Source organism: Pseudoliparis swirei, chromosome 12, assembly GCF_029220125.1.
Source record: "Pseudoliparis swirei isolate HS2019 ecotype Mariana Trench chromosome 12, NWPU_hadal_v1, whole genome shotgun sequence".
Lineage (NCBI taxonomy): Eukaryota > Metazoa > Chordata > Actinopteri > Perciformes > Liparidae > Pseudoliparis > Pseudoliparis swirei.
In genome coordinates this window covers 12450527-12476008 of record NC_079399.1, presented here as the reverse complement: position 1 = coordinate 12476008, position 25482 = coordinate 12450527, and the positions used below count along the sequence as shown (strand labels likewise).

Sequence of the window (25482 nt, the reverse complement as noted above, 5' to 3'; positions counted from 1 at the left end):
ACTTCCAGGACGATGAAGATTTACTTCAATGAAAACCTCGGATCAAACTGTCAAACTTGAGAGCCATTGCTACTTCAGAGGAAACTAAATAAAATGTCCACAGCATCACGGCCTTCTCTCGTGAGCATATGTCACGTCTTCGCTCATTTATATTTACAACTTGAGAGAATCCCTTCAGGCATGCTGCACGTCAGCAGAGGACAGATAACAGCCGTGTCCCTGTGAGCCATGAGGCCTTATTACAGCTGACGCTGATTGTTTTCTCCAGCCTCCCGGCTGCTCTGGATAGTAACAAGGACAGGCTCTTATCTATCAACACAGGCTGGCATCCAGCTATTCAACTGGCCACTCCACCTGTCTGCTACAAGGGAAAGCCGCGCGGTCCCAATTGACATGTTTGAGGATGAGTCCCTCTCATGACGTCAATGAGACATTAATTGACATTTTGGAAAACATGTTTATTCGCTTTCTTGCCAAGAGGAAAGGAAAGCTTGATACCACTCTTACATATGCGAGTGGGGCTTAATTGTCTCTTCTAATTCCTGGTATAAAAAAACTAAAACAAATGTGTATATTGTGCATCCCAACATGTCAAATGATACCTCTAAAATAAAGTATTCAGGTCTGGATTTAAATTGAGCAAAATCAGACCTAATGTTGTCTTCACAACATGTTTGGCTTCAGGGGATGACTTTATTTTTGAAATTCATATCAAGCCAAATAAGAAATGAAGTGTGGTGACCTGCAAAAAAGGAAAGGAGGAAACAGGGACACAGGGACAGGGACGCACGTCAGCCATCAATAATGCAAGGGTTGGCATTTGGTTTGGTGTGCAGCTCCGCCAACAGTGAAGCATCACTGCTCCTCTTGCAGCTGAGGAGTCGGTGGTGATTTGGGGTTAAATAATGGGGGGAAACACCCGTGTGACGCTGACATGTAGAAAGTCAACATGAGGACAAGGACAGGATTTGGAGCTGAACATATTGGCCAGAAGTATTTGCTTTAGATTGTTTCAAATGTCATCTACACTTGTGTTGTAGATGGTCTGAGAAACTCTAGCAGATTAACTGTCTGCGTCATAGTTCTGAACTCGCCTCGGGAGAAAAGAATATCAAAAGAGGCTTTTCCACTATCTGCTCAGGAGGTCTATATCCGGCTCTGACGTGGATATGGACCTCGTAGGGGGATCATCTCCAACCTTTACTATCTCACTTGTATGTTTAGTGGTTCAGCTCCAGAGGACCAAAGAGAAGGTCTGGGTCCAGAGGGGGAGGGCTAAAGAGGAGGCGGAGTCAGGAACACAAAACAAGACGCTGAAGCAGAGACAGAGACAGAGAGCACAGGACCTGTGAGAGTGGTACAGATGATCTGACTGAGACTGTTTTTTTAAAGATGGATTTAAGTTCGCTTCAAGATCTGGAGAGAGAAAGAGTCCTGGATGTTCTTCAGAGAGACAAACAGCTGCGTGCTATTGAGGAGGACAGGATAAGGTGAGTCTTCTTCTTTTTTTTTACCATGTTCATAAGTAGTTTCTCACTGATGAGAGGCTGGACCACCTTTCAATAAATCATCATGAGACTCACAACAAACAAGGTTAACAAAAACCAATTATATAAATTCAACTTGTAAAGAAAGGACGTTTGCAAATAAACTGAAAATAAGTTTGACACTGGAATGTTTTCTTTACTGAAATATGTTGAGCATGTTCCCTCCACCTGCATCTCAGGAGGATGAAATATGAGCTCCAGGAGCTGCGCCGGAGAGGCGCAAAGAGTTTCTCCCGGCAGTACAGCGAGCGGACCTGCGCGCGCTGCCAGAGGCGGCTGGGGAAGCTCTGGAACTCCGGCGCGGTGTGTCGCGGCTGCAGCCACCGCATCTGCAGCCGGTGCCGCGTGGGTGTGGGAGCCGCGGGATGGAAGTGCACGGTGTGCCACGCCTACAGGTGCCGTAAAGTGTGATCAATGGCGCTCACAGTGACTAATTGAAACTCACCTTCTGGCTTTTACTCTGTTTAAAACCGTGAGCTATTCATGTGAGAATCTCGTTGGGCCTCTTTACACTTTAAACTAACTTGTTTTGGAGTGTATTTAGTCAATATTGTTATTAGAACGATGTATCAAATGTGAAACCCTCAGATAATTATTACCTGAATCTGAATCTCCATATGGCTTTATTGTGTATAGCTCAGCTCGTTGTTTAGCTGTCCGGCACAAAACCCTTTGGTTCAGTCTCCCTGCTCTCACAACTTTTCCTACGTAGTAAACAGCTGTTTTCAACATCATCAACAACAACAAACAATCTGTACAGCTGGTGAGCATCATGGAGCATTTAGCAGCTCCAGATCAAGACATGTCGATCAGGTGTTGGTGGAGACTAAAAACAGAGCTAAAAGAAAATATTATACTCAGAATCATCTCAACTTTAAATGAGTGATAATTTTACTCCATAACTGCTGCTGGTGTAAATAAGCATTATCAACCTAAGATAGCATATGTTAATTTTCCGTTTATAACTTGTTTCTGCTGCCCCACCTGGCCAAAACAACAAGTTAAGTTTACTTTAATTTTTTGATAGGTCACCTTTATGACATAGAATATGCCTAATAGAAAGAAAACTCAACTAATAAGAGGTAGCAATGATACCGTATAATTTAGTCAGGTATAGAGTTACTGTGAATAAGGAAGTATGAGTGCTAATAATGTAAATATGTGTTTGTTGTCTTCACAGGGATGTGAAGTTCAGGTCCGGAGAGTGGTTCTTAGAGCAGAGGGCAAAGAAATTTCCGGCCACCACGGGTTTGTTTGTAATACTACGTGTATTTGCTTTAAGTTTCCTTTTGTAAATTCATAGTTATTAATTATTGATGCTCCCTTGATATTATCCAGTTGAACTAAATGTTTTCATAAAATATGGATGATCCGGTTGGTGTTTGTTGAAGCCGTATGCTTTATATTTGGCGTTGACAAGTTACTAAATTATTCAGTATTTACAGTGTGGTAAATTATTATAAGATGCAATTTTGTAAAATTCATACGTAATATATATGTTGGGTGTGTGGAAGTCTTAGTAAGTAAGTAATTTTATTTTCCATATGTACATACATAACATATACATAGTGACAGGCATTGACAAAAAAATGTCCAAGGACCGTCCAAAGACCGAGGTCTGTAGGCTCCTCGGAGATGAGATGATCTCTTGGAGTGATAAGGATATTTAAATGCTCAAATATGTTTTTTAATCTTTACATCATTGCTAATTGTGTCAGATTTGGCCACATAAGAGTATTTAAAGAGTTATATTTAGTGTCACTGTGTGAATTGTTTTCCTCTCATCTCTTTGACAGTTTGTAAACATTTGGCTTTCAGGTGTGTTGCTATGTTTTATTCATTATATTAATGTTCTTTACAGACAAATATGAGATGGTTGGGGAGAAAATATTAAAGACCTACCATGTGCTGAGGTACAACGAATCTTAAAATGTTTGTTACTTTGTATTTCATGTTCAAGTTTTTCATTCAAACGTTCAAAACTATATTGTTTCCTCGTGTTTTCCAGTCATATATCAGTTGTGCCTCCCACTCCTCCACCCTACTTGGATTTTCAGTATCTGAGCAGATCTGGGGTAAATACTTCTATATATCCAGCATTATTATTATCGTAAAAACAAGTGTGAAATGTATCAACTGAGCTTTAATTAATGCTGTGTTTTAATCTGCAGGATTTGATAAACTCAAAAACTTTAACCAAATCTATGGAAAATGCATTGATGTCCTTCACCAGTCATATTAAAAGTAAGTTCTTGCATCATTAAACATGTTCTCTTATCAGTTATGATCAACTTTGATCAGGATTACGTAACAACACAAAACTTCAAGTATTGCCAGTGTACAATTGTCAGAAGTAGCAGTATCACTTCCTCTGGATGTAATCACAACATTTATGATGAGGTTATTTTCCACGCATTAATAACCACAGTGGAAATTTACCAGCTCATCGCCCTCACTGCACCAGCAGATGTTGCGCAAGAGGATAGTCACACATAGCAACCACTTATTGCAAGCATTGCAAAAACAGAACTGTTGGAGCTATTAAAAGTGTCCAGATAGACATTCTTCCTCTAAATAGATGTTTGTGTTTTTCTGCCTTTTGACTTCTCTTTTCTCAACGCAGAGATGTCCTCGTCTCAGAGCGATGTGCGGGGAGACCTGCTGAGAGTTGACACCCACCAGAGAGAGTCGGGCTTCAACAACAGCACTCAAAAGAGCCTCTCTGACACTGACATCAAGACATCTTCTTATGTAAGTCGGCTGCAAAATAAATCATTCAGCACTCCTAAAGATGCCTTTCCACCTTTACTGGCCAACACATATTGGTAAGAACAGGCAGTTGCAACAAACACGGAGTCAATCGCTCACCTATAGGCCGATGAGACCCCTGAACAAGGCCATTAAATGAGCTTAAAGTAATCTTATAACTATATTGATCCCTGCTGGTGCTTCGAGGAAATAACTATCAGTAAAGTAATAATCCTCCTTTTTCAGCTCTTCAAAGGACCCAGTCTTCCAAATCTGTTCAAGAAAAGCAAAGACAGCGACCAGGAAGGCTCGTCAACCGGGGCGGAAGAAGAAACTCCCTGCGGCTCTGAGTACTCTGGAGGAAAGAGGGTAAGAGGAAGCTGATTATGAGACAAACAAACCAAAATGTCCCCAAGCAACATCCTGTGAGTTGTGAAATATCACACTCTTATGTAAAAAAAAAAGAAAGAAAGAAAAAGTCATAGTTGTGTAAGTTATAAAAAAATCACAGTTAGTATGTCATTAAGAGTAAAGTAAGTATTAAGTAACTGTATAAGTCATAAAAGGCATAGTATTCTTCTATGCCACAAAAAGTAAAAAGGCACAACATAGTAAAAAGAACGAGTACTAAACCATGTTTTTTAAGACTATCTACACGCTGTCCCTTGTAATCATTTCAGCCTCTGAGCTCAAAGACTAAATCTCTTTTTTCTATTCTGTGCTCCTGTTATTGTTAATACGATAATGTCCGTCTGCCCTTTTTAAATAATCTAATTTCACCGTTCGCCCCTTCAGGGCAGCAGCAGCAGCATCAGCACCGACTGCGGGCTCTTCGAGGGCATCAGCATAGCAGGAGAGCTGGAGTTGGCTCTGGCTTTCAACACCGACACGACCGCTCTGGAAATCACTGTCGGCGCCTGCAGAAATCTCTCCTACGGTGACACCAGGAAGAAGAAGTGTCATCCGTAAGGATAATAAACAAAACTCTCTGCATCATGGTTAGTATGACCTCATTTGGTTGAGGGAACCTCAGCATTGTGTTATTTCTCTGTGTAGATATGTTAAACTCTACATGAGGCCGGGGAAGAACATCAAAATGAAGACGACAGTCAAGAAAAACACGACGGATCCCGTTTATAATGAAGTCTTAACGGTAAAGAGAAAAGTGTTTATACTTCAGCTGTTTGTGTTTTAAGCTTAAATTAAACACAGGTCTTTGTCTTGTTCTTGAAAGTATCACATAGAGCGCCACCTGCTGTTTGGCAAGAGACTGCAGGTATCTGTGTGGCATTCAGGAACGCTGAGAAGGAAGGTGTTTCTCGGTGAGGTCCTCGTCCCGCTGGACGGCTGGAGATTTGAGGACCGGGACTCCCAGAGCTTCAACTGGTACCCACTGTGTCCAAAGGTAAAACGGGTGCAGCTCTGATGGTGTATATACCGTTGGAGGGGAAACCATTCACGGTTCTGTTGAGAGCCAATGTGTTCAATATTAAAGAAATAGTAGAATCAGACATTTTGATGTCTGCATTTTTTATTTTGTAGGTTTAAAAAATAAAATAAAAAAGGTGCTAATTAGTGAGATTAAGAGGTTCTAGTAGGCCAATGTGTTCCCTATGGGCAGAGCCAGACTAGCTCTTTCCCCGTTTCCAGTCTTTCTGCTCAGCTAAATGAAGTGGCTTCAGGCTGTAGTTTCATATTTAACGTACAGACATGGGTTTGGTATCAATCAAGCTCTCTCAATAAAAGCACATTTTAAAAATGGTCAAAATGTCTAACTATTCCTTTCATTCCAAAAATTATTAAATCAATAAATCATATGAAGAAATAATAACACTTTCTATTATAGAAAGTTATTTCATTAAAACTTAAGTATAACATTATTTATTGTAGGTCACTTTTATTTGATTTCAGCTGTTTCTTTATCAAAATGTCCTTTTTCAAAAGTTTTTCCTCGTGACCATTACATTTGCTTGTTCAACACAAGGAATAACGAGACTCGACCGTCAGCTCGTTCAGACCGAAGCTACAAGGAGAATGGATTTTTTCTTTTCTTTTCCGAGTCTACATTTGAGTTTATTTCCTCTTCTTGTATTTGTGCGTCACCAGTCTGAGTGTCCAGTGGGAGGCGCTGTGGAGCAAGATGTTGGAAATGTGCTGGTCAGAGTCAAGTTCAGCTCCAAGAACCAGGGTGAGCTCCTGCAGTCACAAGATACGTTAATAATAATTAATTGATGTAATAACATATCTGCTTTTGAACTCAAGAACATGTTTGCTTACATTTGAACCGACTCTTGAATATAGATGGTATTGTAGTTCAGGTTATGCACAAAAACACTAGATAATGTCGCCTTTCGTGAAAGGAAATGCCTTTAGCTCACTTTTTTGGTTAATTATAAGTTTGTTTTTTCAAACCACACGATATATATTTTTATCTTTTGGGGTTTTACAAATAAAACTGATTACATTTTGTATCCACCCACAAAGTCTTATTATTCATCAAAACAATTATGTTCTCTGCTTAAAGAATACCACAGCTCAGAGTATATATCAGCTGATAGATTAAAAAAAGTATACTGTAGCTTCTAGCGGTACATATTTCTAGTATATTATAATGTACTTTGGTGTAGTTTCATGTGCTTCACTGTTTTACAGATGTGCTACATGTGGTGTCCAACAATTCATGAGTAGACATTAAACACTTCACAACGATAACATTAGCTTTAATTTACAGATAAAGACAATACATAAAAGCTCACATTTGAATTGTTACTTTACAAGACACTAATTTAAAACCAGTGGTAGTAGACATACACATGAAAGTTAAAAGTTAAAGTTTTACAATGAAGATTTTATTTCATAAAAGTACAACAGTTTTTACAGCAAAATGTACTTGGAATAAAAGAACTTGTTAGTCCAGATATATATATATATATATATATATATATATATTAGTGCTGTGAAAAATAACGCGTTAATTCAATTACAGGTTTAACTAGTTTTTTTTTTTTTTACGCATGCGCAGAATGAGCTTCCAATCCGTCTGTTGTTGGTCGTCGGGACGAAAAAAAAGTCACTTGCAAAATGAGCTTCCAATACACCACTTCAATCTGAACTCTGTCCGCTCTCATGTAGACGGTCGTGCTGTTCATCGTAATGATCCTTCCGCAGGTTCACCTCCGGAAACCTTGTTACGACTTTTACTTCCTGTAGATCAGGGTCTCAACACGTCAATCGCGACCTGCCAGTCGATCGCGGCGTAGTGTTGGTAGATCGCATGACATTAAAAAGATTGGCCCGCCCCTGACATGCTCTCTAGAGCACGTCTTTGTTCTTTTATTAAACTAAACGTCTGTTGTTGATCGTATCTCCACAGCAGCATGTCATTTCTGTCTCTTCGCGTTGCGTTAACACTTATCGATCTCCGTCTGGCGCGCCACAGAGCTCCGTGCGCGCGCATCGGGACCGAGCAAAAAAAAAGTCACTTGTCAATCTGTCCACCTGTCCAGGCCGGCGAGGTTTCAGCTTTGCAGCGGTGTCCCCGCCGTCCCTTTCATCACGGCCCAGTTCATGAAGAAAACCCACACAGTCAGTTTGCCTCAGCAGCTGCTAGAGGAAGACTAGAGGCCTTCAGATTGTATCATGGTGGAGTTAATGGTTGACAAACAAGAGAAAAATGCTCTGTTTAACCCTCCTGTTACCTTTACATTTACTAACATATTTTACCCTCGGGGTCAATTTGACCCCAGCAATTAAAACCTCCAGAAAATTATTAGAATTAACATTGCTTCCCAAGTTTAAGTGTGAGGTACTTTATGTTTGTTTGTTGACTACCTAAATAGCCCTTTAAATAAATAAAAAAGTTGATATTTCTTATATGTTTGAAACAGTGAAAAACAGCCTGGGGTCAAATTGACCCCAAAGAACACCGACATTAAACATTGAATGGGGTCAAATTGACCCGAAAGGTAACAGGAGGGTTAAACATTCTGTTTAGGATGAAGATGTATTAATGTTCCATATGGAAGAAAACTGCTAAATAACTGCTGAGTTGCAGCACCATTGTATAGAAGAATGTATAAATGTATATATCCGTCTTTTGTCATAAATCTCTATGTTCTCACAAAATATACCGAGAATATCGGTAATATGTGATTAATCATGATTATTCCACAAAAACCTGTGATTAACCCGATTAAAAATTGTAATCGTTTCACAGCCCTAATATATTATATATCATATGATTTGAATGTTAATAATACTTACTGCAGTCATTTGAACAACTTTAAACTGTCGAATAGTTTAATCTATAGTACAGTGTCATATTTTATAAATTGAACATCTGTTTTGTTTGTAAAATCTTAATCTACAAGGTAACTCAAATACATGTGGTTGAGTAAGAACAACAATTCCCTGTGAAATGAGGATGAGGGCACGTATAAAATGCAGTACAAAAGTAACTTAATATTGTATTTAATTACCGTACGAGTGTAAATGCGCTTGGTTATTTATTAACCCTTCTGTCGGCACCACGTTCCAACACTAGAGGTCAGAAGAACATATCTTTTCGACACCACTATGACAATCATGTCTAACTCTGTGCCACATAGCAATGATCAACTAACTGTCCTTATCAGAGGTGCCAAACACCTTCCCATTAATGCAAACACGGGCCAGAGCACATGTGTCAGAGTGTAAATACGCCTCTCTGTGTGTGTGTGTGTGTGTGTGTGCAAGGTGTGTTGTGTGTGTTTATGAATGTATTATAAAGTGTCCGTGTTTAATAGGCATGAGGGTGTGTTTTTATAAATATATATATGTGTGTATGTTTCGTGTTTAGGTGTCTGACTCTGGGAGCAGGCAGAGAGCTCATCCAGACAACGCTCATTTCTGAGGGTGAGAAGGCTCTCTGAAGCCGGACCTGTGGCCCCCTGAGGGCCCCCTGAGGAGGGGCTCAGACAGACCCCGGTAACATCCTTTATCACACCTAATATCACTCTGGTGACTCTTTAAGTCAACCTATTTGACATGGCACACGTGTACGTAACATACGATTATATCACATTTTAACTTGGGTGTAAGGGGACACAATGCCATTTTTAAGTGATGGTTAATGTATTCATCAACAACTATAATTGTGAAGCATTTAAAACAGTAAATGAATGGTTACCAATCATTCCATTTGCGAATGGACAACTGATTTGCTGATTCTGGGAAAAATGTAGTAACTGGATCTCTGAGTTATAAAATATAGTCTTTAAAACCAAAACAATTAGCTGAAAGCTGCTGAAAGTCATGGAGCCGAGGAGACCTGCAGAGCTCATTTGCGAATGATTAATAGATTCATCTTAATAGATAAGGAATTTGTTCATATCTAAAATCACACATTATTAAAAAAATAGTTTTGGCAAATACACTGATTCATATTTTTTTCTCCGGTTTATGCTAAGCTAAGCTAACTGGCTGCAGCTGCGTACTTACTTGGCAGGTGCTATCAATCTTCTCATCTTCCTCTCAACAAGTATTGCACCGAATATCTAACTATTCCTTTTAAATATGACACTGGTTAAAAGTAAAAGTACAAATTGTCAAAGAGCCTTTAGTTTATCAGCTTCAATACTCACACAAATGTCCTTCTTACTGTACAGCTACAGTTTAGTATGTCAAACAATGTATTGCTCATATTTAATCTACTTATCAATGCAAATTAAGATGGGATCAAAGTGTTACTACTCCTACTACTACTCTGCAGCATCCAATATATATATTTCAAATCCAATTTCTCCTTCGGGTGATGCTCTTTTAGAGTCGGTCATGCATATTAAATCACTCGAAGACACTGGGATGGTATGTCTCACAAATGAAATCTGGAGCCAATTCACAGGAAGTGGTTTGACTTATTTCAGAGTGACTCTTCAGCTCTTCCTTGTTCACAACAAAGCCTTTCTTGTCTCAGTTTAAGCAGGGTGTGAAAGGTGGTTTCAGAAAAGCAGGAGTGATGTCATTGACCTGGATTTCTGTTAATCCTGTCTTCTCCAGTGTCACCATGGCAACTGGCGTTGGACACCCCAACAGGTGTAGTGAGGTCAGCTTCCTCTCACCAACATCAGGAGAACGTGATCAGATTCAACGTCTCTGCCCAACAACAGACTCTTTAACATGTGCACTGTGCAGTTTTTATATTGTATGAACTGGAAGCCATCATTCATTAATTTAACTAGGAAGACATATATGTTATTTATTTATCAAATGGAATTACTTTATAATTAAAAGTATTTTTGTCTGAAACTTTATTATTATTTCTTAAACTAACATGTTTATAACTATGCAGAAACTATTTATTTTATTTTTTTAGCTCAAAGTGAGTGTGAACTAGCTGTTCTCTTTTATCAAGTATAATGTTCAACTTCTTGGTTTAGATTGTTAGCGTTTGCTATTGATCACGAAACTCAACGCACAGCGGAGGCGAAAGGGGATGCATTGTGCGGTGCCTGAATGTGACATGAAATGCATGCATTATATTTTGAATAAAGGCATGATTGACTAAATTTAGGAACGTCATCTTTATGGCACCGTTCATGCACAAATGCTTCACAAAGTGCTTTACAATTCAGTAGCTAAAAACACAAGTGTAACACCCAATGACAAGGGCATATCAATGTGTTATTATTAACAACTGGCAAAATCTAAATTTTGTCAGCAGGTTTTACCCTCTGGGAATCATGAATGTTGAGAAGGAAAAGTGAAAACTTTGATCTCCTGGTGGCGCCGGACAAAAAGTCAGAGAAAAGAATCAGAGACAAATCAGATAAAAGTATAATATAATACAATAGTTGTTGAGATATGTCAGTCCGGGCCGTTCCTAAAGCCACGACACAACCGATGCTAAAGATATTGAACGCAAAACTTTTCTTTTTACCACAACGAAGACGAACACGACCCATAAACACAACGAACACGACCCATAAACACAACGAACACGACCCATAAACTCAACATCTTCAGGCCAAAACCGAACGATGTCTCTGTACTAGGGAGTTTTGGTGAAACTACAAAGTAAAAAAAACACTTATTTATAACCATAGACTTGTCTTTATTGCCAATATGTTGCACACCTCATTATATAATCCTGTTCCTATACAAAGTGTTTCCATTACCGCGTCAGTGAGAAGTTGATGTGCTCAGGTCCATTGTGACCGAGCTGCAACAACAAAGCTCTTTGCAACGTTCACCTCAAACCCCGTGAAGAACTAAAGAAGTGGTGTCAAACATACGGCTTGGGGCCAGAACCAGGCCGCTAAAGAGTCCAATCCGGACCACAGGATGACTTTGAAAATTGAATCAGCCATTTTAACACTTTACAATTAAACGCACCGCTAATCCTCTCTGTCCACCGCGGCCGTGCTGTCCTAATGCGAGTAGCCCGATGCTGGATGCCCTGCTGTAGATCCCACCGGCTTACGTCCTGGCTGCATGAAACACCGTCACGCGTAGCTGCAGTTCACGAGGGAGCCCCGGGTGAAAAGGAGAAAAGTGCACAGTGTCGGGTTTTCAAAGAAAAATGGAACAGATCCAATTTCTCCGTACAGGTAAATGGGACGCCATTGTGCTTGGTGATGGTCCACAGCACTTTTCACTTACGACATCAGACTCACCAGAGCAAAAAATACAAGAAGTTGGAAGGACAACTGAGAACAGAGAAGACCTGTTTTCAGGAAACAGCAGTATGTTTTTAGTCATAGACCAGGTGTCACTGTGTTGGAGATAGACTGTAAGGGATGTTTGAAAAAAATGTAAAGACATTTGGAGATGTTGTTGACTCACTGGAGATCCAAGTGTACAGTATGCGGCCCATTGACTTAAATTAGTTTGACGCATCCTGAACTAAAGGTGTCCCGATATGTCGTGTCGCACAGCTACGAAGTGAAAACAAGCTAGAAGGATAAAAGCACACATGGCCGTCTCCCACTCAACAGCAACATGACACAGAGAAATAAAACATATCAAACCTCAGCGTCCCAGTCAACACGGGGACTTTGAGGATGAAGCCATTACTCAGTGTGCCGTGGACTGCAAAATATAAGCTCACGAAAAGTGCTGATTTAATAACATGTAGCTGGATATTTCCTAAAGTAAAAAATAATTTACATTTCTATAATGTAGTGATCTAAAGGAAAACATAAGGTGAATAAATAAAATCTTTGAATGTTTTTATTATCATTAGTAGATAGCAAAAATATACAAACCAAGATGAAATACCCTTTTCAATGTCCCATATACAGCATAAATATCAAACTAAGCATGATTTTAAACTACTGTATAGCAATATTAAACATAAATGGAAGTGTTAAAATATAATGTAAAACAAAAACAAAAAAATGTTCTTGCTTTCACTGTTTTCCCCCATTCCGAGTGGTCGCTATGAAAGACAAGCTGTCCTCTTCGTACACAACGAATGAGAGACATCAAAAAGAAGCGAGGCTTTGATTACATATCATATGTGTACATCATGTAATAATAATAAAATTAGGCTAGTCCCACTACTTCATCACACCTCTGGATAAAAACAATAATGATTTGGTCTGAATTTGATCAAATGACACAATCAAATACACAAATAAGACGTGAAACACTACGAAGAGAAAGGTTTTGGCACTAAGTTTTCTTCGAGGGATTTGCAAAGCGCTGCACGCTCAAAACAAGAGTGTCTCTCTCTCTCTCTGTACGTGATGCTTTTACTGCTCCAGTTTAGTCTGCAACAGATGTGTGTTATACATGACTTTAAGCGTGTTTGTGTGTGTCCGTGTGTGACGGCCGGAATGGAGTGACCATTCAGAAAGGGTGAGGGGCTTTTTTATAAAGACTCAAACTCATCGATCCTCTGCTTGGTGTTGCCCTGTCGGATCTGTCGCAGGGTCTTGTATTTGTCTCGGCCGGCCCGGACGTTCTCGCTGTGAAGAAGGTCGTTCTGGGTATTCTTGGATTCATCACGTGCATGAGCCAGCTCTGAGGTCAGGGCCTGAGGGGGCAGACAAAGGAGAGGAGGCAGGAGAGGAGACATGAGAGGAAACCTCGAGCAAACCCAACTTCTTATACGAATAATATCAATATTGTGTAACTGTAACGACCCTTCACTGTGTGCGTCGCTGCCTCGTTCACTTCTCACTATGTCACCGCCTCGCGGTGGTTTACTCGTGAGTAAAAAGTTCATTTTGGACACTTGTGAATCATTATCATGTTGTGCCGTCAGTTTGTGAGCAGAAAGTAGTGCAGATGCCACGAAATACAAGACACATTTACAGCAAGTGTGGGATGTATTGATCAACTGTATGTAAGACATAGCAAACTCAGAGATATTTAAAGATATTTGATCACAATATCTTGACACGATGGGACCTTTAACAGTAAAGGTACCATATTGAGAAGATATTGTGATCAAATATCTCACTTTTTAAAACATGGGACCTTTAACAGTAGTCTAAAGGTCCCATAATGTCTTTTTTATTATAATTATTAATAATCTACTATTATTATGCTGCCCTTGTAAATAGGAATGATGTCAGACGCAAGTTGACTGTGTTCCAGTGCAACAAGTCAGAAAACCTAGTGGCTCATCAGGTTAGCAATACCAGTCGATAACAATGCATTACGCCGCTATTCTGCATACAAGCAGGTCATTTTTACAAGTCTGACTTTCTGAGTTACGATTTCCCAGATCAAATGGAAAGTGCTTTATAAATACTGTGATGAAAGTACGGAAAACCTCAATCTGTGGAGAAATCTTAGCTCTAAAGCGAGCTGCAAGAATTAATGTAGTAGTTGTGATGTTGCAACTTTACAATGGGGGGCGAGCCAAAATCATTCGTTAATTGTGGTGATGAGGAAAGGTGTCAGCACACGAGTACAGGGCATGGCACCCTGACACATTACCAGGAATTATTACTAACTATTACAATACATCACGTCCAATTCAATAAATATCCTCATTATCCGTTCTTTCTTTGTGACGCCGGCGATAACAAACATAGAGACGCAGTCAGCCTCGGGATGTGCTAAAAACACTTGGCTGCAGAGTGAAAGATATCGGTCGTGTAACCCGAAATTAATTGAATAATGCATCTGGACCTTTTGCACGATTGACCGTGTGAGGTGTTTATTGAATTATCTCTGCAGATCGCGCCGTCCTCACCTTCAGCTGTTTCTGGACGCGCTCGTTCTTCTCGGCCTCGGTCAGCCGGTCCTCCTCGATGCGGTGGTCAGTGATGCCTTCGGTCTGCAGGTCGGCGCTGCTCATGCTGGCGTTCTCTTCGCTGTCGCTGTTGTCGTACATGGGTTCGTACATGGGGGGAGGTGGAGGCGGGGGGGGCGCCGTCATCACCATGTTCAGCTCCTCCTTGGTCTTCAACAGATCGTCCTGGGCCTCCATTGCCTGGGATGAAGAATTTGTCGAGACGGATTCAGTTTACTCGTCACCTTCGTCTCTGAACGTGGTCGGAAATCTGATTTATTTTAACATACACTACCGTTCAAAAGTTTGGGATCACTTAGAAATGACTTTATTTTTCAAAGAAAAGCACTGTTTTTTCAATAGAGATAACATTAAATTAATCAGAAATACACTCTATACATTGTTAATGTGGTAAATGACTATTCGAGGTGGAAGTGTCTGGTTTCTAATGAAATATCTCCATAGGTGTATAGAGGCCCATTTCCATCAACTATCACTCCAGTGTTCTAATGGTACATTGTGTTTGCTAATCATCTTAGAAGACTAATGTCTGATTAGAAAACCTGTGCAATTATGTTAGCACAGCTGAAAACAGTTATGCTGGTGATATAAGCTATACAACTGGCCTTCCTTTGAGCTTGAAGTTTGTAGAACAAAATTAATATTTCAAATATTAATCATTATTTCTAACCTTGTCAATGTCTTGACTATATTTTATATTCATTTGATAAATAAAAGTGTGATTTTTCATGGAAGACACGAAATTGTCTGGGTGATCCCAAACTTTTGAACGGTAGTGTATATTAAGTACATACACAAACATAATCTCCCTCCCTGCGGTTACATTTATAAAAACAAATGTGTTTTGTTTTCGGCTTAAGATGACTTGCACAACTCTTCAGGAAACAAGATAGATGTTTTTGTACAAAAGTTTTTGCAGATTAGAGATTTAGTCAAAACTGAGAGAGTCTGAACTAATCTAATTCCAGTCCTCGTATGTATACTGTGCTGGACTTGTATATTGGGCAGTACATTGTCCACTGCAGGTCCCCTCAGGGTAAGCTCTCACCCTGAGCTGCCATGATTCGGCCTCCTGCTCCTTGCATCTCTTGGCCTCCTCCAGCAGGCTGATCTTGGCTGTGTGCTCCGCCAGCTCTGTAGCCTGATACAAAACAAAAGCACACACACTTGTTGAAGAGTCCCGACTTAATACGTGGATACAAATATCATATTTATTTTAAATCAGGAAATCTCGTCATGCGAATAATAGGAGTTGATTCCATTAAGGCAGCATTAACCATCGTAGAGGAAGAGGGCGTGACGAGATGATTTAATTAAAGGAGCGCCTGTAAAATGTGATGTTTGCGTCATGTCTTATTTGAGGAATGTTATTGTCCACACAGATATGATTGTTTGTTTTCAGTGGACGCTTAAGTCGCCTTCTGCCATCAGGATTAACTCGTCAAGCTTCAAGTCTCTATCAATTTAACTTTGACAAATTTTCTTTGCACTCAGCCAGGCACAAAAAAATATATTTTTTTAAGCGTCTTCTCATCACCTTAAAAAAGGCATCACGTCCTGTTGCTACTCTAAGTTACTGAACTCATGACCACAGGACTATCGGGAAAGGGGAACTCGAGAGTTCCTTGGAGCAGAGCTGCCTGCTGAAACCCAACAAGACTCTGCAGGTGTTGTGGCAGATTCCTCGTCATCATCACAACAATGTGAGCAGGTTGGAACTGAACTAACTGGAGGCTCAGTATTTAACAGCACACCTGCTTTAATTGTAAAGTACTGAACACATTCCAGCCTGTGACATGGCTTTGACATGGTTGGGTTAAAGGTCTTCAGCTGAAAAACTGGTCCCCCAGTGAAACACAGGGGCGCAGCTAAGTTCAAACATTTAAAACGTTGATAACACAACTCTCACATGTCTTGTTCAGATGTAATCCATTGCACGAGTGCCTTTTTGGGGTTCAAGTAGAAGGGATGTTAATGCAGGTGTCTGTGCGGCAATAAAACGGTGAATGTGGAGAAGGAACCACAGCTTTGTGTGAAAGAGGGAGCACGCAGTCCTGTGGGTGGTCCACAGACAGCGGCTTGGGGTGAGGGGGCGGGTATAACGGGGTGTGGTCCAGCTGGACGCTACAACGTGGTTTCGTCTGGAGCTACAGTAGCCGAGCCCCCCTGAACACACCACCCTGTAATGTGCCTGGTGCAGACCTGGACCAAGTACGAGCTGAGTATAGTAAGAGCGTGTTTTAATTGATCTGATCTTGTAAGCAAGGTGCCACATTTCAAGGTTTCGGTGATGGACATGTGAGGCACATCTTCTCATTAAAAGAGAAATCTACCAGAAAGGTTGTTTTCTTAACATACAAACAACACGCTGCAACACGCTCATCGTATACCCAGAGAGTATTTGCAACCTGGTTGATAGTCTCAAAAGAATTGCACACGTCTGTAAGAAATACCCACCAGCTGATCCTGACTCTTCTGCTGGTCCTCAGCATGGCGGGCGAGCTCCTCTTTAGCCAGCAGAGCCGCCTGGCGTTCGGCCTCCAGACGAGCCGCCTCGTCCTCGGCTCTCCTTCGCTCCTGCTCCAGCATCATGGCTCTCTGGCGCTGGTCCTGCAGATCTACCAGAAACACAAGGAAGAGATATGAGACACCGCTCACAGCTACAGTGCCAACATGTCAAGGGAAGCTATTTCATGAGATCTTTTTAACTACAATTATTTTTTTTCAAAGAACCATGACGCCCTGGGTTGTTTTTCTCACGCCGCTCTGTGTTTCCTGATGGGAATCGACTCGGCGTGACCAACTATGGACGCTCCGATGACACCACGTCTGTCAGTGACCTCACATACCCGTCAAGAGGGGTGTGGTGGTAAAATGCCTCTCCTTCATCAAAGAGCCGGGCATTATCTTAAGTAACCCAACGTTTTTTTCTCTCTTTTTTAAAGGCTACGTCTACTTGTGAAAGCCAGGTTTCTAGCACATTGTTTGTAAATCTTCACAAATCTCAAACGTATGGTTTTATTTTGAAAAGAGGCTACAAGATCCCGAAAACATCTGAGCATCGTGTGTTTTAGTGCACATTACTTTTTCAGTCAGTGATGTAGAAAGCAGAGAGTTTGTAAAGTCTCATCACAGATGAAATAAAATCATCATTAAAAAAAACGTAAATATGCCCAATTTCCTCCGACTGAGTATTCCCTGGTGTTAAAATGGAGATACCGTAGCAAACAAGATAGACATGTATTTAGAAGCATATTATATTTATACGTTTCTGTTACTATTCAGGCTGATAAACTCCAATCAATTGGAATTCAACATTCAAAAACTCAATAATTTAGCACTAAATTATAAGCAGAATACTTGTTCATCATTAACTTTAGATGTAAACACACAAATGGGATGTTTCTGGTTTGGAAAATATATAATCAAAATACACGAGCCATCAGGTATCATACTGTACCCACGGATGACATCACTGCTAACAAATGCTTTAATAGAGTCAACTTGTTCTTCTTTGTTAGCCTGGCATTCACCTACCTGCGTTAACACTCATATTCTAACAATTTTGACACACACAGATACACACACACTTCCTACTCTAAAGGGGGATGTGATGTATGGGCTCCGTCTCCCCTCACCTTTCTCTGCCTTCTTGGTCTTCTCCTCAAACTGATAGAGCCTCATCACCAGATCCTGCTTCTCTTGCTCCATCTGCTCCTTCTCTCTCTCGATGGCCTCCCTCTTCTTCTTCTCTTTATCCAGGTGGCCCCTGCAGATAAGACACAGCGGCCGTGAGCCGACATGGATGATGCACAGTTACGGCTGACAAATGACAGTCAGCGAGGCCTTGACGTGGCTTCAATACGATCCTGTAACAGCTGCAGGCTGTGAATGCAGTCATCAATAACAGGGATTCTTTAAAGGGTTTTAGGGCTGCAGCTAACAACTGTTTTCATTATCAACTAAATGACAATTGGTTTGCGCTATGAGAAGTCAGAAAATAGGGGAAAAACTCATGGATGTTAAATTTAAGACAAAGACTGCTCGTATTACATGACATTTAGCTGACGCGAGTTACAATGGTATTTTTATTCAGGAAGGCATTTTTTACCTTGAGTTAATTTATTGTCAGCTATTACATTCTTATTTTTATTTTTTTTATGGGTTGCTTTAACTATGTTTTAATCGGTTTTATTTGTTTTTACTATATGTGTGGCACTGAGATTCTTTGAAGGAAGAGTGCGATAAAAATGAAATGCATTATTATTATTATTACAATCATGTTAGTGTCATACTCCGTAGACACAGCTACAGGGAGCAATTCAGGGTTAAGTGTCAACCCCCTGATTGAAAGACAGACCTGCTAATTACTGTCGCTCCATCGTATTCTGGTGTGACTTTGTCTAATGCAGCAATTAAAGATTATTCTCATTCTTGATCAATTATGATGATCCGCAGTCGATTTATGAAACAAAATTGGTGTAAAACTTTTAATGTACATTGTAAAAATAAAAAATGTAATCAAGAGGCCAAATATTTCTTTTGGAGGGCCAGATTTGCCTCATTGTCCAATTTATACTTTAGCTTTATTATTATTATTAATTACTGCTGCACTAACTACCTGAGGGTTTAATTGTGTTAACATCAGCCATCTTGTAAACACAATTTGACGAGTATCTAGTGATTGTGACATCAGCCTCTGTCACTGTGACCTCCTGTGTCTGAACCCTAACTCAGTCTGCTGGTGACCTCATGGTTCACCCACTGGTATTTACTGGGTTGTCTCCCGGCGTTACATCACCATGTTTGAACAGCTGCACGGGACAGACAGCGTGCAGACAGCCGTACGGTCAACACCCATCCACTTTCACTTCAGACCACTTGGGAAGCACATTTCCCAGTTGACAAGGGAACGGTGGGTTATTGCCCCATGAATGGAGGTTTCACATTACATGTAAAGAGTACCTGTACAGCTGGTTCAGACAGAATAACTCAAGGTCAGAGTGCTCAGAAGTGCACTGCTACTCTTAATATTTACTTCACCGCCTTGTTCTGTTTTATACGATTATAAACTGAATATATTTGTGTTTGGACTATTGTTTGGACAAAACGTCACCTTTAGCTGTGGGAAGGTTTGACAAGCAGTTTAAAACTATTATCTGACTTTATAAACCAAATAATGAATAGATTAATCAAGACAGCAATTAGCTAATGAATGAATAATGAACATAATTGTCGATGCAGCCTTAAACTCTTGCAGCCTGACCCATTCTGAAAAATAATGTGTTGAACATATCATATAAATATACATAAAAGCTGAAATAAAGATCAATTCACTATCACTGCATGATGAATGTGATTGGGTAAATCTGAATCTCAAACAACTGTTAGTTTTCTCAGAATTATTAATTTGACGACAGGTATTTGTAGAATGATAATATAAAGAATATATAAAATACAAGCTGACACTTCTCTCAAGAAAAATACAGAATTACTTCACCTTGTCAAATAGATCCAAACGTTTCCATTATTTTGAACAGTGTTTGTGCTCGTGGGACAGTTTTACTTTACCTCTCCATCTGTTTCTGTTGCTTCTCCTCTTGGGCCTGAGCCTTCATCTGCTGCACCTCGATCGTGTCTGGCCTGCGGCGACGCATGTACAGCTCGTGGTTGCCCATGCACAGCTGCAGGATGCGCTTATTTATCCTCAGTCTTGCTGCATAAAACCCAAAGTCCTGGGAAAGAAGAAACAGACATGAGGAATATGAAAAGAGAGGAAAAGTGAACAAACATCAGGAGGCTGCCGGTAATTCTGCGTTACTGATCAGATGCAGGAAGACTTTAAATACAGATCACTGCAACACACAGGAGCGCCTGCTCCACTCATAGTAAAAGGTGGGATAGCCTGAGCTGCAGAGATAAGGTATATAACACTTACCTTTGTGAGTGTTGGGGATCCTTCACTAAGAGCATTATTTAGGAGACAGCCCTGACTAGTTAGTATGCTAAATCAGACTGAGGATAAGATGTCCCTCCTCTCCTCTACGGAGAAACATGACGCCACGGGTATAGGGTAAGCAGAGCGCTAAAGAATAGACGATCGCTGCAACTTAATACCCTGAAAGCTTCATTTTATGTGAAGATAAACATCCTTAAACAGGAGGAGATTGTAAAGGAGACTTTTCAGAGAAGTATTACTCACAGGAGATTTTTTGTCAATGGGTTTGATGATGAACTTCTTATCGTTGAAGGAAATGTTTCTGATCTCACTCCAGGGGAAGCCAATCTTCGGGGTCAGTCTGAGGAAGTGATCACATGTACGCGGACGTTAGACTGTGATACCGACTCTTCGGCCACAATGTCACCATGATGTAAACTGGCACAACCCACAGCTATGTCACCTGTATTATCAAGACACATTTTACAAATAAAGGCTGATCTTATTATTCTTATTGATTGATCTTATTATTATTATTCTAAAAAGCGTTGATGTAATTAGTGACTCATTTAATTACAAATTCTTTCTGCATGAGAATTATTGCAAACGTGAGGAAATATCTTGCTGTTTTATACTAGCACAACTAATTTAATATCTTTGTGTTTTGAAACGTGCAGATTTTTTCATCGTTCCACCTTAAATTAAATGATAATGAAAATAATAATTAGTTGTCGCTCTATTTATTGTAGAAACACGTAAAGTTAAAGTGCTGTATGAACACAATTTCAGACAAATCCTTCATACTGTGGTATTGATAAAACTCTCGGGCTGGATTTCTGAATCCAGTGTTTGAGTATGGGATGAACTGGGGTGTGGCCTGCCGTTCCATTGTGCCAGACAAAGTGAACGGATGCCAATCTCATTCCGCACAATGCAAAGTAGCACAGTAAACATTGACAAGCCGATAGTGTTGTAATTTAGAAAGGCCGGCATCCACCTCGTTGCGAAACTCTGCAGCGAAACCGGACTGCCTAAACAGGAATGGCACTCAATTACTCTCCCTGACACATGCTTATGGAATTGAGAGAACAATGTGGAAGTTATCTCAGCGATTGAATATTTGCATTGGTAATTGAGCCGTGCTTTATCAATGGATTCCTTTTTTTGTTGAAATGTATGTCGTCGTGATGCTGTATTTGAAATGTTGCAGTGATTTGGGAAAGTTAACACTGTTTGGTAAAAATGTGGCTGGATTTCATTTGTAAGACTCATAACAATATATGAGAATAAACCAGTCAGGAATATTAACATGTGATAGCAGCAGTTAATGGGACCAGGATGTAACAAAAAATAAGCATTTTCAGGTTCAGTCTGGTTAAAAACTGAGTCTAACTGAAGAATAACAAACGACTATACTAAGTGTTGTGACTGTGAGAAACCCAATGTATATATATTTAGTTATCACACAAGATTTTTTTTAAAGCAGCCAATCTTCTCAGTGAAGCTTAAACTTATAAATGTTTTCCATTTTAGCTTCAAAAACTAAGACAACACCTTGTCTCCAGGAAAGCTCTCAAAGGCTCAGTACTTTAAAATGAGCCACGCTGTAGTTCGGAGAGCAGGAGAGCCGAAGGAGTTAAACCAGCAACAGGCTGTGTCTGAGCAAAGCCTCGGCTGCACTGCTGCATTGTGGGCCGGCTGCCCTCATTGGAGAGACAGCCTCACATTCTTAAGTACCGCACAGCTTGAAAAACCAGTCGGCGTAGCCATGGTTACAGCAGAGGACACCGTGGAGGAGAGGCATTTCTTTCCTGATCCCAGGGAGCAAATAAAGAGACCGACTCCCACGGGGACACAAGGATTTTGAAGTTGGAGGTTTTTTACTACAGTTAAGACACAATTATTGTCTCATGAGAGAGCTTTACCAAAAAAGCAGTGAAAAGTAAGAAAATAATTTAGACTTCGGAGACAAGACAAATAATTAGTTGGTAAAGGTTCAATTAGAGACGTGAAACGCTTCACTTTGTCACCTGTCACAACGGCCTTTGTTCATTTCTTCCACTAGTTCACCCAAAATCGACCAGACTACTTTCAATAGACACTGGCATGAAGGCTCAATACGGGAAAAGCTCAAATCTGGTGGTGAACAAAAAAACTCAGCCAGAGCAGAGTGTAGCTGGAAGGATTTCCAGCACAGGGTGACTGAGAGGCACCTGGGATGAAGTGCTCCTTTAACACACTTCACTCCAGTAAGACCACAGACATGGCCGCCAGCCACAGGAAAGCTCTGTACTCATTTCACCAAATAGAGGGTGAAACTGTCTTGCCCTATAAACCAGAGCCTGGCAGCACCCTTTCACAGATCCCCCAAAGAAGGTTTCCGTGAAGCACGATGCCGAGCAAAGAGTCACCAAAACAAACAAATACAAAAGAGGAGTATTTACTCTTCTCTTTCTGACTGTCTGTGGGTAAATATAAATGGGGGGTGATTAAACTACAGACATGAACCTGGACAAGTCAGCCCTAATTTAGCGGGGACATTAAATGAATATAAAATAAATAAGATACGGTCTGTAGATGTATCATAAGGCTTTCATATAAATAATCACATGATGTGATTTGTGTCCAGAAACCTCAAAATAAAAACTGCTCAAATCAGTAAAGTTTATATTTTAGATACTAAAGACACATAAAAGCAATCTGTGTTTGGAGATACTCCTCCGAAAGACTGTATTAATTTGGCAGTGCTCGTTATTCCTGTCGCTCCGTCTTCAGAGAAACAGGAATAGTGAATAAGTGCAGACGTGGACCCGGCTCAGCTTGTTTAACCCAGAGCGGCAGTTTCTGGAGCAGCATTCATAAGCAGACCGGACAGACACTAACAGCAGGGATGTTTCAAAATACAGCGCTTACTTGTCGTCCTTCTCATAAATGTTGAGTCCCAGGGCGTCCACTCCCAGCCACAGCTCTGTCCCTTTCTTGTTCTTGATGTCAAAGTAGTTCACTCCGTACATTTCCAGATCTTGGGCGATCTTCAGGTACTCCAGCATCGCGTCCTCCCTGCAAGAATCAACAGGGGACACCGGTAAGTTATTCTTTCAATGTATTCTAATCATCTCACTGAGGGAGATAACATAAAAACACACTCACTTCAACATCCCATGGTGCTCCTCGTGCCACACCTGAATCCTCTCCTCCCACTGCTCTCTGGATAACTTGTGCTGCTCCTGAACTCTGCAGAAAGGGAGAAGGAAACAGCGAAGGTTCAGCTGCACGACCACGAGCAGACGAGACAACCGGGTGTCTTTGGCGTTGGTTTGAAGAATAACATCGTGACCTCTGTTTTAATGCATGCATTGAATTGTGGAAAGTCCAGCTTTGTTTATGTGTGTGTTTCTCCCCACTGTGACTTGCAGTGCATCAGATTGAGAGGAAAGGCTAAGTAGGGTGTGTGCTGCCGGCATTCCAGCAGCGCACTGCAACTCAAAGTCAAGATGGATGCATTGTGTGCACCCTCGGTCGCCCTCACAACCCTTTCTACAGACCCACAAACCCATGTTATTCTTGGGTTGTGTTTTAGGTTCATTATACACTCTCAAATGAAGAGAACGTATGTTTTATTTAGATCATGGTCAGAATTCTTAATAATATCTGATTTTAAAAAGTATGGCGATTTTTTTTCAGCCCTTGGTAGGTCTACAATAAACACATACATACTTTTGAATTCTTTTTCATATACAGCTACACAGTATTGTGTTTGTTTGTGCAGCACAAATCAACTGCACTACTGGAGATCGTGACAGCCACGAGACTCAGTTCACATGGTTGACACACAATGACCTCCAGGCTTTCAATTTGTCGGGACACAGGAATTAAAAAGAGACGTCATTGTGCACTCGACGGCATATTTGAGCAGCTGGTTTTTTTCGACACGAAACAAAATCATTGCGTGCTCCAAACCTTTTCAAGCGATGACTAGAGCAGATACAATTGTACATGCTTGTCACCAGTCACGGACACACACACCCAAATCATCACCTGCTTCAACAGTGAGAAATGCAAAGAACACTGTCAGCGTCTTGGCACACGGTGCACTGTGCATTGGACTCTTTGAAGCCTGTGCCATAATGAATCAATCATGCTCTGACGCAAACAATGAGACGCTCTGATATCTGGTTTCGGTTGTGGATGCCTTGAAAGCTAAATTGACAAATGTATTCACTGGCAAAGGGAAAAGATGTCACACAAACACCCACACAAAGGATTCAAATGTTTTAGATGAATAAACAAAACTTAATCTGCTTGTTTATCTTCCAGATTAGAGATATTCCTCCTCTAGTAAGCCAAGTATGTCACTACATAGCATCTATCTTTCTGCGACAACAGAAAGCTAGATTCACTGTTGCACACCTACTGGCATATCTCACCTGTGTGGCAGCAGGCGTTCAGACATCAGGTATCCAGGCTGGTTGAGTTCTTTGTGGTAGTCTCCAAACTTGGCCTGAACAGAGTAGGAGGCGAGCAGCACGGCGGTCTCTGGTGGACAGTAGACCTCGTCGCTCAGGAGACCCTCCTTCACCTGAAGGAAGAAAAGCTTCTGGGTGATGTCCTGGATCAGCTCCTCAGACACATCCTCTGGGAAGAACTTGGCCCGAAACTTGAACTGCAGTGGGTTCTCCTTCTTCACGTCCTGGGACGACACCTGGAGAAGAATTACAACATCGTTAACACACAGTAAAAAAAGTCGGACATCTTGGGAAATAGGCAAATTATAAATGTCCTGTCGATGATTAGATGAGAAGAATTATACCTTCTTGTTTGCACGGTAAATATAAAGCTGCAGCCTGCTGGCTCTGTCCAGATGTAACACAATCTCACTTCTAGCACGTCTGATGCCCCCCAATTAACACGTCACATCTTCTTTTGTGTGTGTGTGTGTGTGTGTGTGTGGGTGTACAGGAGGGTTATTTGCTGCTGGTAGCAGCGCCTTTCCTCTCTTTTCC

At 40.8% G+C, this 25482-nt stretch overlaps 2 protein-coding genes across 5 annotated transcripts in view; one reads left to right on the top strand and one right to left on the bottom strand.

The window, feature by feature from the left end:
- The first annotated feature begins 1386 nt into the window (after positions 1-1386).
- sytl3 (synaptotagmin-like 3) lies at positions 1387-12425 on the top strand. Of its 3 annotated transcripts, none has more exons than XM_056427675.1 (13): positions 1387-1490; positions 1727-1942; positions 2728-2795; positions 3409-3460; positions 3556-3622; positions 3719-3791; positions 4171-4298; positions 4542-4664; positions 5091-5260; positions 5352-5448; positions 5530-5700; positions 6402-6483; positions 10332-12425. In XM_056427675.1, the coding sequence occupies exons 1-13, from the start codon at positions 1393-1395 to the stop codon at positions 10448-10450; spliced, it is 1464 nt and encodes a 487-aa protein (XP_056283650.1). In that variant the 5' UTR covers positions 1387-1392; the 3' UTR covers positions 10451-12425. The 3 variants fall into 3 exon arrangements, with proteins under 3 accessions (XP_056283650.1, XP_056283652.1, XP_056283651.1); XM_056427677.1 differs by having other exon boundaries at positions 9133-10419; XM_056427676.1 differs by lacking the exon at positions 10332-12425 and adding an exon at positions 7802-9082.
- A 60-nt stretch (positions 12426-12485) lies between these two features.
- ezrb (ezrin b) overlaps positions 12486-25482 on the bottom strand; it is a 30773-nt gene continuing 17776 nt past the window's right edge. For both annotated transcript variants that reach the window (XM_056427674.1, XM_056427673.1), the window contains exons 5-14: positions 24907-25181; positions 23630-23713; positions 23393-23539; positions 20744-20840; positions 20113-20276; positions 18180-18310; positions 16999-17159; positions 15590-15682; positions 14482-14721; positions 12486-13311 (exon numbers count right to left, since the gene is read on the bottom strand). In XM_056427674.1, coding sequence (XP_056283649.1) covers positions 13147-13311; positions 14482-14721; positions 15590-15682; positions 16999-17159; positions 18180-18310; positions 20113-20276; positions 20744-20840; positions 23393-23539; positions 23630-23713; positions 24907-25181 — 1557 coding nt within the window. In that variant the 3' untranslated portion in view covers positions 12486-13146. The remainder of the gene's footprint in view (positions 13312-14481; positions 14722-15589; positions 15683-16998; positions 17160-18179; positions 18311-20112; positions 20277-20743; positions 20841-23392; positions 23540-23629; positions 23714-24906; positions 25182-25482) is intronic.

Bases quoted from the DNA above. Each gene is read 5' to 3' on its own strand.
- sytl3 (XM_056427675.1), top strand. From the start codon at position 1,393: ATGGATTTAAGTTCGCTTCAAGATCTGGAGAGAGAAAGAGTCCTGGAT. The intron at 3,623-3,718 runs GTAAATACTTCT...TTTAATCTGCAG, and splicing joins AGTATCTGAGCAGATCTGGG to GATTTGATAAACTCAAAAAC. The intron at 5,449-5,529 runs GTAAAGAGAAAA...TGTTCTTGAAAG, and splicing joins TTTATAATGAAGTCTTAACG to TATCACATAGAGCGCCACCT.